General features: G+C 41.7%; 1 protein-coding gene across 2 annotated transcripts in view; it reads left to right on the forward strand.

Annotated features, from left to right (window-relative positions):
* Positions 1-12064, forward strand: part of Gclc (glutamate-cysteine ligase catalytic subunit) — a 36898-nt gene extending 24834 nt beyond the window's left edge. Inside the window, exons 6-16 of one of the 2 annotated variants that reach the window (XM_027411109.2) lie at positions 31-164; positions 3631-3705; positions 4080-4196; positions 4993-5131; positions 5552-5664; positions 6097-6189; positions 6479-6583; positions 9387-9468; positions 9549-9652; positions 9755-9875; positions 10739-12064. In XM_027411109.2, the coding sequence (XP_027266910.1) occupies positions 31-164; positions 3631-3705; positions 4080-4196; positions 4993-5131; positions 5552-5664; positions 6097-6189; positions 6479-6583; positions 9387-9468; positions 9549-9652; positions 9755-9875; positions 10739-10950 (1295 nt within the window). In that variant the 3' untranslated portion in view covers positions 10951-12064. The remainder of the gene's footprint in view (positions 1-30; positions 165-3630; positions 3706-4079; positions 4197-4992; positions 5132-5551; positions 5665-6096; positions 6190-6478; positions 6584-9386; positions 9469-9548; positions 9653-9754; positions 9876-10738) is intronic. The other variant, XM_035443813.1, reaches the window with a different exon arrangement.
* Positions 12065-13947: the final 1883 nt, after the last annotated feature.

Below are 13947 nucleotides of genomic sequence, written 5' to 3' on the forward strand. Positions count from 1 at the left end.
TTCTTCTTCTTCTTTTAATTAATAATACAGTATTTAAAGACAAGAACACACCATCTCCATTTGTAGAAACATTTCCTGAAGATGAGGAGGCAGCAAAGGCTTCTAAGCCAGACCATATTTACATGGATGCCATGGGATTTGGGATGGGCAATTGCTGTCTTCAGGTACTGCTTCTGTTACATGAAGAGGCTAAGTGTCCTCCTCCTTCTTACTAATTCTATGCATGTTTCTTGTTTAAAAATCACCTTTTAATCAGATTCAAAGATAGCATGCTTTTCTGAAACAAGATTGTTTTAGTAACCTCATTTGTAAGTGTCTTTTGACTAAGAATTTAGAGTTCACCACAAAAATGTGTGGTTTTTACTAAACTTAAATATAAAGTATTTGTGACTTCTCTTTCTAGATGCATGATTTTTACTGCCATCTAGTGACAGCCTCTGAGGATGTTAGACAAGGCTCGGATCACTTTATTTCTGAAAATGACCTCTGGTGGGAGAATCCAATGATTTTGTGATCCAAGGGAAAGGTTGTTTGGCATTTGAATTTTTATGTTTGTCAAAGTTACCTCATTGTTTAAAGGGAATAAATATTAACAGCCTTTTGCCTTGCCCTTGGCTAAGTTACACAGGAGATACATAGTACTTTTCTGTTGACTTAATTAACGTTTTTGCTGGGCCTAATCAAGTGATCGATGGCCCCTGGCAGTGATTGTGCCCAGGACCGGAATGGGGAATGTAGAGCTTCCACTCCCACACAGGCCCACCAGTGTTTGTTGACTCTGCCTCTGCTTAATCATCCAACTTCCTCCATGACTTTTTTGGCTCATTTTATTAAACTGCGCTATAGCCTCGGCACAGAAGCCACAAAACTCAGTATTCTTCTCTCAAAGCTGCAGGTGTGTGGGCATGCACATGTACGTATATACATAACGTTTGTTACATAAGCCTCCAAACTGTTATTTTTAAAACTACAGATATAATCCAAATTGAATACCCAAGTCAGACTTTTCCCACACTGTCTGTTTCTGTAACATGCTAAAGGACAAGGCATTTTGTTTCCTCCACATAGTTAGGTAGGATCAGATATGTGGCCTCCAAATAGAGGCCAGTCTGTTCCCTTAGCAATAGCCGCACTTCATTTAAAAAGAGGCTGACTTAGCTGCATTATCTGCTTTCCTATCTTAAACACAAACATTCTGGAATGGACCATTAAGCTCTAATACTTAAAATACCTGACTTCAATATTCTGGAGTGCTCTCAGAACCCAGCCTTTTCTTGTCTATACTGAACCAGGGAAGCACAGTTACTGTAATACCATTCCAGAGGGACAGTCTCTCCCTTGTGCACTTGATTTATGCAAATAAGGGCAAACATTTGTGTGAGAAGAAGACACAGTTCTCTATTCTATTTAAGGCACGAGTTTAGTACTTCCTACCTCCTGACATATCCAGTTATAACATTCCACTTTAAAAAGTTACAGTCACAGATATTTAAAATGTGTGATAAATGAGATGAATTCACAAATAACCACAAAAGTTCCTGACTGGAACAGAAGGAACTGTTTATTATAGAAAAGCACCCCCAAAAAAAAATGGGAAGTAATTTTTTAGTTAATAGAAGGCTCAACTGAACAAACAAAGCACCTTCAGGTTTGTGAGCTTACCAACTCTATTGGTACTCATTTGTATGAGTTCAGGGCATCCTGGGCCCCATAATGAGACCATCTCAGAGAAAAATCTTCAGTCTTCAGACTTTTTGAGAATCATTTAATAAACAAAAGGTCTTGGCCTGCTATATGTTTGTTTGTTTTGTTTTGTTTTTTCTCCACTTAAGAAAATTATATGGCTTCAAACCTGGATTCTAGGTAAACTTTAGATTCTATTTCTAATATTGTGTGTTCATAGTTTCTCCTTTGCCTCTCATCGGTGTCATAGTGACATTTCCTCCTATGTGATCCTTTAAGAGGACAGCAAAAGCTAGAACTTGCTGTGTTTCTACCTCAGTTAAGATATCAGAGCTCCTTGGTTTTGCTTTCTCCATTAAAGGCCCCATCTACAGTGATGTCCTGTTTGACTTGGTGGACATACTGTTAGCTCTAGAGCCCGGGAAATTTTCTTAAAATAACTTGAGTCATTAGAAATGGAACTTTCAAATTTCAGCTGTTATTTTTCTAAAACTGGTTTTCCAGGATCTACAAAATCCTCTGCTGTGTTCTAGGCTACCTGAGAGAAGTCAGTCAAAACCATTCAGGAAAAATGTTCATAACAGTATCTGCACAATCAAAGATAGTAACACACAGTAACATATCCAGAAGTCACAGGAAGGAGCTAGACTAACTAAGAAACACATACCCAATAAAATCTGTTACAACACCTGGAAATAGTTAGATCTTTAAATCTCAGTGGTTTTCCCCAGGTTCCTGTCTTTTTCATCCTCTTACTTCATGACCCACTGTAAATTTAGTAAGTGGGTGGCAGACACTGCCCCACACGCTTGGGATTCAGAGTGGCAAGACTGAGTCCTATAACTTACCCTTAAGTGTTGGAAGGACCACAGCCAATAAGCAGTGCTTTGCTTATCCAGTCCTGCCATTCTTCAGTCCTGCCAAACATCAAATCTTTACTACACATAAAGTACATGTGTGCATGCTTGTTCCATGTGTGTGTAGACCAGAGACTGGAACCTCAGGTATCATTCCTCAAGTGCTGTCCACAAGGGTCACTCATTGGCCTAGAGCCCAGAAGCCCTAGGAATCTGCCTGACTTTGTCTCCCCAGCTCCAAGGCTATAAAAACATGCCACCACACCCAAATTTGGGGGTTCAAGGGATCAAACTCAGGTCTCAATGCTAACAAGGCAAACACTTTACTTATTGACCTATCTCCCTGACCTCACAAGTTGGTTTCTAAATCCCATGTCACTGGAGAAACTACCTTGCCTTGCTTGTCAGTGGCCTCATCTCCAGCCTTCCCCCCCCTCCCCCCCCCCCCCCCCCCGCAGTTTTTACTGTGGCCTTTGAAACTCCTTTTCCTTAATGGCTACAGCATGCTTCACATTGTCTTAACCCTTGGTGGCTAGTGAATTGTCAGTCTTTATAACTTTATAGCATTAACATGGAAACTACAGGAAAATCAGGACACAGAACTGTTTAAACAATTGTTTCAGTAGCCAGTTGCACATATAACTCAGCAGCCGTGTCCCCCTTGGAGCTTGTTTGATATAAGGGACAGTTGAGATAGATATACAGTCAAAGTACTGGAACTGAGATTCTTAACAGGACACTTGGTGGCTACTGTTACTTCAAGGGTTAAACGCATACATTATTTCCTGCATCAGGCCAAGCAACTTTTTTTTGAGACAGGATTTCTCTGTATAACCATCTTGGCTGTCCTAAACTTACTTTGTAGACCAGACTGGTCTCAAACTCACAGAGATCCGCCTTCCTCTGCCTCCCAAATGCTGAGATTAAAGGCATGTGCCACCACGCCCTTCCCAAGACAACTTGTAAACAAAGCTCATACCTAAAGCCTTCTTTTCCCCACCACCTTCCTCTCAGACTTACTTCTTATGGGACCTGATAATGACTTTAATGACTTTATGTAGTCATTTTAATCATTTTTATTCTTAAACAGGTGACATTCCAAGCCTGCAGCATATCTGAAGCCAGATACCTTTATGATCAGCTGGCCACTATCTGCCCAATTGTTGTAAGTGAAAGTATGTCTTTCTTTAAATACATCTGTGAAGAAAATAAGACCACATGTGCATGCTATTTATTAAAGTCATAACACATAGCTGGAGAATTGAGAAGCCAAGCTATAGTTCCTTATTTTTGCTAATACTGTATTTGAGTATGACCATCCTTTCTCCGTCTATTAAGTGTGTCCTCAAAAGTGTTGTAGAAGGGATAATTCAATAATAAATAAAGACTTGGAGTTCTTTCATGTACATTCTGTTTATAAAATAGCAGCTGGGATTTCATCAGTAGGCCCTCAAGGACTGTATGGACTACTGATGCATGGATGGGAGCCCCCTGTGTATGCAGCACTCTGACCCTGCATTTGTTCCCTTGTGTTTTTAGATGGCTTTGAGTGCTGCGTCTCCGTTTTACCGAGGCTACGTGTCAGACATTGATTGTCGCTGGGGAGTGATTTCTGCATCTGTAGATGATAGAACACGGGAGGAGAGAGGACTGGAGGTAGGAATGGTTTTTCTCCTTAATAGATCTTTTACATCAAGCAGGTGGTGTGCGTATATTGTGCCCACTTGCATTTTAAAATCTCTCTTAGATATTTACCCTCTGGGTGTTCACATAAGGGAAGAGAATACAAGTGGTGAACCTGGCTTTGTAAGGAGGAGGGTGGTTAGTTTGGGTAGGGAGTCAGTTTTTATCCTTGCTTGAAATCTGTATTAGTTGTAGCTTCTTTTGAAAACAGTGCTTATTTTCTGTACACTGACAGCTCTGTGCACCGTGTGAGTGCTGTGTGTCCAGTGGTTGCTATTAGGAAGTGTAATTTGTTGTTAGGTGATTGTCTCATTTGAGGGCTTAGGCTTTGCCCTGTAAGGGTGTGTTAACACTTGTTAGCATTTCTCGTCAGTGCTCAACTGTAGCAGCAAGTCCTATTAACTCTACACTCCATCAGCCATGGAGAGTCAGGCACCCAGGTTCATCCTAGATGAGACTCTCCAGGACAAGGACCTGGCTTTCAGCATTGTTTTTAAGGGCTGTCACAGAGGAAGTCTCCACTTAGGGCATTTCTGCTCTGGTCCTTTCATAATTACCCACAAATAGTTGAACATACTTTACAAGTAGAAGTAAACGTGCAATGGGTTGGGGAGAGCAGATGTTCCTCAGCATATATTTAGAGTCAGAGAGCAACATTGTAAGTTGGTTTTCTCCACCAGGAGTTCTAAGGATTGAGTGCTGTCACTATGCAAGTGTGCTTCTAAACAGTTACCTGGGCGTTCATCTCAGATCATTCCTTCTGTTTTAGCCTCTGAAGAACAATCGCTTTAGGATTAGTAAATCTCGGTATGATTCAATAGATAGCTACTTATCTAAGTGTGGTGAGAAATACAATGACATCGACCTGACCATCGATAACGAAATCTATGAGCAGCTCTTGCGGGAAGGTGAGCAGCCCCCACCCCTAAGCTGATCGTATGTGCACCTTTTGTTCTTCAAAGCGCTTTCAACTTTTGCTGACTCCTGGTCTGGTTTCTGTTTTTAGTGTGAAGTCTCTAACTTTTCTTATGAGGCTGCTTGTTCCTAAAGTTTCAAGTTCCAAATACTTGTGAGATCTTCTTGACTTTTAGCAAAAGGAACTTTTTGGAGCTCTGTATCTAGGTCCACACCAGTGCCGAGCAGGCATTGTGTGAGGAGTGAGTAAACTCCGACTCTTCCCCAGTGTCCGTAGGATAAAACCCTGGGCAAGGTGAGAACACTGAACCACCCAGCCATTTCCTACGTCTAGACACCCTTTCTTCAGTCTGCGGACTTAGAGTTGTGCGTGGCGCCTTGCCCAGTGGTTAGACCCTGCCTCTGTCTTTCAGGCATTGATCATCTTTTGGCACAGCACGTTGCACATCTCTTCATTAGAGACCCACTCACCCTTTTTGAAGAGAAAATACACCTGGATGATGCCAACGAGTCTGACCATTTTGAGGTATCTGCTATTCAAATGCATTTCACTTCACAAACTAAGGCAGGATTGTTTCTGTGCCTGTGAGGACTGGTGGTAGGAGAAATCTCTTTCATTACCTGGTGCAGTAGAGAACCAAGAAAAACTAAAAATTAATTTAAATACTCTGTATGGTTCTTACTACTTATTTCTCAGTTCTATGATACTAAAATGGCAGCACAAAAAGAAGTGTTGAAGACATGTCCTGACTTCCAGGGTACACTTAAACTTCATTTTCTAACAGGTCACACTCAACAAAGTCTTAAAAGTTGTAGCTTTCTTGGGTTTGCAAATTGGGAAGTATTAGTTATGGATGGACAGCAGTAAACAGTCTTCATCACTCATTAAATACATGTCATCTAACTGTTCTAGATGTGTAGAAGGTTGGTTTTATCCTATTTCTTTTTGTTGTTGTAGAATATTCAGTCCACAAACTGGCAGACAATGAGATTTAAGCCTCCTCCTCCAAACTCAGATATTGGATGGAGAGTAGAGTTCAGACCCATGGAGGTGAGACACATGCTTCCTCTCAGAAGCTCCCTTCTTTCCACTCCCCACCTTCCTCCTGTTCTTCTCAGAGGGATCTGAGTTTATTCGAAAGCAGTAGGAGGCCAAATGTACCTATGAATAGCAACTCTAAAAGCCACTGGGAGCTGATATCAGAGTATGAAGCTTGATAGAGGGCTTCCAGTCTCAGATGGGGAAGATAGGAGTGCTTGGGAATAATGCAGTCTGATGGTCTAAGAAGGGGCAGCTGGGGCAGGCAGTAAATCGCTAATACTTCTGTCTTCATCGTCAGGTGCAGCTGACAGACTTTGAGAACTCTGCCTATGTGGTATTTGTGGTTCTGCTCACCAGGGTGATCCTCTCCTACAAACTTGATTTCCTCATTCCACTCTCCAAGGTAATGATGGGCGTGATTACAGCGACGGACATGGGCAGTGCATACCTGTTTAATTACTTGTTTGTATTCACTGTCCAGTTCCAACCTGTCTTTACATAGAGTTTTCTTATCCATTAGAATAAACTGTCATTAGAATAAATTGTTTGACTCTGGTTTTCCCCACTAGCCTAAATTTATTTCTAGAGACTTTGCTTAAAGATTATGGCTGGAGATGGTTCCACAAACTAGCACCATCCTAACGGTCCATGTGGTCTACCATGTCAAAATTAGGATAACTGGAGGCTTACTGGTAGAAGTCAGGGAAAGATCTCAGTGCAACCAACCTTGGATGTTTATGGAAGATGTGATGGCATTAGATTACCAAATTAAGTTACAGATCCCACCCCAGGAAGACCAGAGATGAGGCTCCCTGGAGGAAATTGGCCAGCAGAACTTCTGAGTGTGTCCTTGTTCAGAAGCCATGAAGCTGTGTCCTTAAGGTGGTCAAGGCCATGAGTTCTTGAGCCAGTGTCTTCTTGACATAATGGATGGGAAAGACTGTTAAGTGGAGTGAGGGCTCTGCTGCTGTGGACTTCTGCTAAGGAATCAGGCCACAGAAGAGTTAGAACAACTTTGTCATAGCAAACCTGAAAGAAATTCAGAGGCTTATTGCCCATGGGTGTATGCTGGTTAAGTCAAATCCACTCAAAGAAAAGTCCACATGTGCTACCCATCCAGGCCTCTGTGAACCTGAGTAGATGTCCCAAAGCTGACAGGAAGTGAAGAAAAAATATCCCTAAGAGAAGGTTGCAGCTTCTTCACTTGGACAGTCCTCAGTGAAGCAGTTAACTCCAGCACCCAAATCTAGGAATTTTATATCTCCTGGACAGGAGAGACAGATGGTAACGATGCCTGCTGGGAAGAAAAGGAAGTGGCATTTACTTCTTTCCTGAATTTAATGCCAAAGAGATGAAAAGAACACTGTTTGAGTTCCCTTCCCATCCAAGTACATTCTTTGTCTCTTTTGTATAATTTAGTATGTCCTAGTTTGTTTTCTGTGACACTGATAAACACCATAACCAAAAGCAACTTAGAACAGGTTTTTTTATCTTAGGATTCCAGGTCCTAATTCATCATGAGGGAGGGCAGGGCAGGTGCTCAAGGCTTTACTTGCTTAGCAACCTGCTTTGTTATATAACCCAGGATCACCTGTCCAGGGGTGGTACCACTATGGTGTGATCAATCATCAACAAGAAAATATACTCACAGTCTTGCCTACAGACCTGTTTAATAGAGTCAGTTCATCAATTGAGGTTGCTTTTTCCAAGGTGATCCTACCTTGTATCAACTTGACATAAAAACCAACTAATATTGGCGGGGGAGTGCAGATTCTGTGTGGCAAGGGCCACTTTCTCATTCTTAGATAATATGTTCTCCTGTGTCCACAGATGACAGAAGGGCCTGGCTAGCTTTGGAGAGATCTCTCTCCTTTATGGTCTTCCCCCACTTGGGTGTTGTTTTTGTTTAGTGGTAGAGAGGAACCTAGGACTTCAGGCGTGTGAAGCGGGTACACTACAACAACTCACTTATACTCCATTCTAATCTGAAGTCTTGAATAAGGCTGTGTTCCATTCAGAAGGGCAAAGGCTCCCAGGATCCTAATCCTGTCACACTGGGGATCAGGTGTTATTGCGTGGATTTTGAAGTGACACAGACACTCATATTTGGGCAAGTGCATTATAATACTGGACATTTAGAGAATAATACTTTCAAAATTGCTATTAAAAAAACAAATAAAATGGTCTGGAAAGATGGCTAAGCAGTTACTAGCACCCACATGTAACTCCTAATTTGGGTTGGGGGATTCCAGCACCTTCTTCTGGCTCTGTGGGCACTGTATACACATAGTACACCCAAATACATGCAGGCAAAAAAGTGAATCAGGCTGGGGAGATGGCTCTCTGGGCAACAGCCACTTATAAGCATAGTGTGGCAGTACACTGCTGTCCCCTGAATTCTAGTGTGGAGACAAGTGGATCCTAGGCTCAGTGGTCAGTCAGTCGAGTAGAAACTGAGAGTTCCAAATTCAGAGAGAGGCTGTGATTGAGAAAGACAGCCCAACATCAGCTCTGGCCTCCACCGTGGCCCTCAGTTTGTGTTCGTGTCATATATTGAAGCTCTCCATAAGACAACATTATAAAGAGCTGGAGAGAGAATTCAGCTGTAGAGGACCCAGATTCCGTTCCCAGCAACCATGGGATCTGATGCCCTCTTCTACCCTCCAAGAGCACTGCACACATGGGTGACAGACATACATGCAGACAAAACACCCATACCCATAAAGTGGGTAAAAAAAAGATAGCATTGTGAAAAATGCAGCTACTAAAATATTTTAAAAGGTTTATCTTAAGTCTTAAAAATTATTAGAGAAATTAAGAGTTCATGAATGAGTTACTAGGTAGGCAAATGGCATTGGTGACTCTGCCCCTGGTGAGCCATCCAGTACTTCAAACCTGAAGCCTGCTGGCCCTTTGCTCACTTAAGTGAGGCAGGGCTAGGAAGAACACTGACTTGAGACCAGGATCTTAAGCCCTTCTATGTCTGAAACCTTGGAAGCCTTAGGAAGGAGCATTTTCTACTTGATTTTGTTTTGTAGAGTGAGATTCTCTTAACTTGCCATTGTTTGCACAAATGAGTGCACAAATGAGTCTGTTTCTCCAACTGTGAAGGACTGAAGGGAACAGAATCCTAAGGGGAGTGATGAAGGCACTGGTTTATTTATCCAGTATGTTCTGACTTAGTCCTAATTCTTTTCCTCCATTAGGTTGATGAAAACATGAAAATGGCACAGAAACGAGATGCTGTCTTGCAGGGGATGTTTTATTTCAGGAAAGACATTTGCAAAGGTATCACATATTCGGGTTTCTTGGGTCGGTTTATGCTGAGCAAGCTGCTGAAGCTCCTCTGTGCTCCCCTTGGTTGGCAGGTGGCAATGCGGTGGTGGATGGGTGTAGCAAGGCCCAGACCAGCTATGAGCCAGCAGCAGAGGAGTACACCCTCATGAGCATAGACACCATCATCAATGGGAAGGTACAGCCTGAATGGGGCTTCTCATCCAGGAAGGTGTGGCCTGAATGGGGCTTGCACTGTGAGCATCAGGCTGGCAGAGTTTATAATGTGTTCTTTTTGTAGGAAGGGGTGTTCCCTGGGCTCATCCCCATTCTGAACTCCTATCTGGAAAACATGGAAGTAGATGTGGACACCAGATGCAGTATTCTGAACTACCTAAAGCTAATTAAGAAGAGAGCTTCTGGTATAGTAGATTTTTTTCCCCATTCTTTGTTGCCTTACAATATTTGGTTCTGTGACATGCTTGGGGGTATATCACACTCTAGCCATGCTCATTGTTTTGCACATTTTGCTAATTCTACAGTTGCATATACCTTAAAATCTTAGAATCTCAGTTTTAATAGAGAAAACTTTTTCCCCTTCCTGGCTTATGAAATAGTGATGCATTATAAAATGTAGCATTTCGATAAGGTGTGGTGACTGCAGGGTCAATCTGGTGTCGTCTGTGTGTATTGCATGTCTTTTAGAGTTGTGTCAGGCTAAATAACCACAGCTCCAATAGTTGCACTGCCTGCACCTGTGGAGCTGGGAGCTCGTTCTGTACAGTGGCCCTCCTGAGAAGCTTTATCAGTTTTGAGATCTCATCTACTATGTAAGTACTTGCCAGTACTTACACGAGGAGCAACTCAAGCAAACCTTGTTGGGAATGATAACAGCATCTTGACAAAGGTCACCTGTAAGAGCACAGCATCCCCAGAATGTTGTATCTTCAGCTACCCTTTTATTCTATGTGCTCATCACTGTAGGGAGCCTATAGTCTTTTGAAGTCGACGGAGGACACATAGCTCTTATAAACAATAGTGACCCTCCGTCCCTTAAGAGCTGGTAGTGTCAGCCTAGGGTGCGGCATCTCTCTGAGTATGTATATGCTTGTTGCTGTCCTGCAACCTTCCATTCATCCCCATTAGTAATGTTTTGAATGTGATGAGAGCTATCCTCTCAGCTCTTAAAGCCATATAACACTCCCGGTCATGCTGATTTCCTTGTAGAGGCATGAGTTTGCTAGTCATTAAATAGCCACTTCTTGAAGCACCTAATTTTTTTCAGGAGAACTAATGACGGTTGCCAGATGGATGAGAGAGTTTATTGCAAACCACCCTGACTACAAGCAAGACAGTATAATAACTGATGAGATAAATTATAGCCTCGTTTCGAAATGTAACCAAATTGCAAATGAATTATGTGAATGTCCAGAGTTACTTGGATCAGGATTTAGAAAAGCAAAGTATAGTGGAGGTAAAAGCGACTCTTCCAACTAGACATCTTTCAGAAAGAGGTGCGTCACTGTTCAGTGAGTGACAGATGCTGCACTGACTCCTGGCCCTCTCGGATGCTGTGAACACCAACATGGCCTGCAGTGTTCCTGTACCAGTGGCCAGCAAGTGACTAGAAGCTTCCTTCAGTAGGTAAATCTGAGTTTGTACATGTATATACTAAAGTATTTTTATGATTAACAATGTATTTTAATAACATTATATCTAAAGTCATAGTAAACTGGCTTGTACATTTTTGAATTCTTACTCTGGAGCAACTAGCATCTAGGCAGTTTTGTAAATGTAATTGTACAATAATACCTGCATTCCAGAGTTTTAAATGTTTACTGTAAATCTTCTTTTAATACTACCTGGGACCTGATTCACTGAAATTTACTTAAAAAACACTTTGTTGTAACTGTTTTTTGAGTTGCCTCTGTTGCTGTGTATGTAAAATCACTGGACTGCACTGATGCCCGAGGGTGAGACACTTTACCCATGGTTTCTGTTCCAGAGAAGTCCCATGCTCTCACCACTGAACTGAACTCTGCTAGCTCTTAGAAAAGAAACTTCTTTGGGATTTGTCTAAATATACAGACTCAGAGTTCATGCATAGAGAATTTGAGGGTGAATTTGTTTCATCTGAAAAGGGAAATCATTATCTTCTATACACACCAAGAGCTCTGTCAAAAATGGTGTCTGCTCTTCCATTTCCACCAGTTGTCTGGCTGCTGTGCTCATGAATGGTCAAATCAACGCAGCTGCCAAGGTTTGGTTGCTCTTTCTCTAGTTTGCAGTAAGCGCATTGGCAGGCTGTCATCTAACAGCCATTCATTCCAGAGTGTCCCTGGGCAGTATTCTGCATTCTGCTTGCTTTCTCTGTTAAACTCACAGATCAATCATGAAATGCACTAATTTTTGTGAATCAGGACCCTAAATGTTTAATTGTAAATAATTTGTTTCAGCTTTATGTTATATTCTTCATTGTTAAGTAAATTTAACTACTTCTGAAAATAACTGTACTGTAGATTAAGCCAAGCTTTACAGATATAAATATTTACATTGTAATGCTAATTTTGAAAGATTGCAATAAAGCTGCTTCAGCTTAAAACTTAAAGGACTAGGATTGACTGTACATTTCATTTATTTTAGAAAGTTAAAGTCCTTTTCTCTTTACAGTTCTGTTATATAAATCAAGTTGTAAAAAGGATAAAATGGTCATGGTATAAGAAAATAAAAGAATGTAATTCATGGGCTGGAGAGCTGTCTTAGAGGTTAAGAGCACCGACTGCTCTTCCAGAAGTCCTGACTTCAATTCCCAGCAACCACATGGTATGTGTCTCACAACCATCTACAATGGGATCTGATACCCTCTTCTGGTGTGCAGGCACACATGCAGATAGAGCACACATACCCAAAAAAGAAAAACAAAACCAGAATGGAATTCATATTCAAAAACTAGTACATGTATGAGTGGCTTAAGGGTTTCAAAATTTGAGTTGGGGGAACATTTTTGTTGTTTGGGGCTTTGTTTTTAACTCTACTGCCTGGCTACTTTGTACCCACATTGTAGATCAGGCTGGCCTTGAACTCACAGTTACCCACACCTGCCTCTACTACCTCCTTAGTACTGTTAAAAGTATGTGCCAAAATGCCTAGTCTTTGTTGGGAGGATTTTTTAATTAGCCTGATTGGTGTCATTTCATCATTTCAGCTCTCCAGTCCTTTAAGAAAAGGACCAGTAATAGACACTTAGACTGAGGAATTAACAAGCCTGTCTGGATCTGAGGCCACACCCCATCCCCCTCACATAGACTAAGCTCATGTATATGTTTTTATTGGTCCACACCTTGATGAGTACAAAACTAAGACTGCAGCCCAGACATAAAGGAGAGACTCATGATGTATAGCAGGAGGGTTATTTCCAGAGCGGTGCTCTCTTCAGGCAAAGGAAGCACAAAAAGGGATTTTATTCTGCTCAGGGACTTCCTTCAGAAAAGTACTTCAGGGACATTCCCAAGTTGCTCAATTTAAAGTGATAATTGAAGAAGGAAAATGGGTGTCCTTAGTTCAAGAGTACGGTTCGAAGGTTTGAAAGGTTGAAATGGGAGACAAGAACACCTATTGAGGTGTGCTGGGTTTTCATCAAAATTTTAGCTGCAGATAAAGGAAAAAACGGGAAAGGTTCATGTATTAGTGAAGGAGCGAGTGCCCCACCTTCCCGGGCTAGGACTTCCTCAGCAGCATTTACCACTGTAATCTACATAACCTAGAGTGGAGTCCACACTTCTCCACCACTAATAAGCTCCTATGTGATGCTGGTCTGTCTGCTGATTGCATGAATAACAAGATTTATCACCACTTCACACCCAAGTTACATATACATCAACTTAAAAGTAACACTTGCCTTCAGTATATGTCTAGACTGTTCTTGATAAATTTAAACCAGGCAAATTTCAGCCTGACATATATGCTCTTCCTCTCCACTCCCAACAGAGCAAGTATGACCCATAATTCTTGAGCTGTTTCATTCAAACAGAATTTAGGGTCATGAGCCAAATTATAAATGCTGACATGAATAAAAGATGCTTTGTCTGGTAAAAAATATATGAAGAAGACTTCTGAAAGAAACCCTGCTGCTTTGTAAGCTAATTAAACATAATTTTAAAGAAGGAGTTTGGATGGAGGTACCCCACAATGCTGAGAAGACAAGTTATTAAGTGAAAATCTCAGAGCCAGGTGTGAGATACTTTGTATGATTAGAGAGGCCCCAGAGGCCCCCAAAACAATTGCCATTGCTCTCGGTTGCCCAGCAAGGTGATAAGATCCTGCTAAAGATCCATATGCTTTAATTGCAGGACACAGAGAACTCAAACTGAGCAAGAAGTTCTCTCGCTGCTTGCATGCATTTATAGTGCCAGAGGGGCTATGTAGGCTGCTGGGGGAGCAAAGATACTAATCATCTTACCCACCCAATGAGAGAATAACCTGCATGCCAAGGAA

This window comes from Cricetulus griseus, chromosome 4 (genome assembly GCF_003668045.3).
Source record: "Cricetulus griseus strain 17A/GY chromosome 4, alternate assembly CriGri-PICRH-1.0, whole genome shotgun sequence".
NCBI lineage: Eukaryota > Metazoa > Chordata > Mammalia > Rodentia > Cricetidae > Cricetulus > Cricetulus griseus.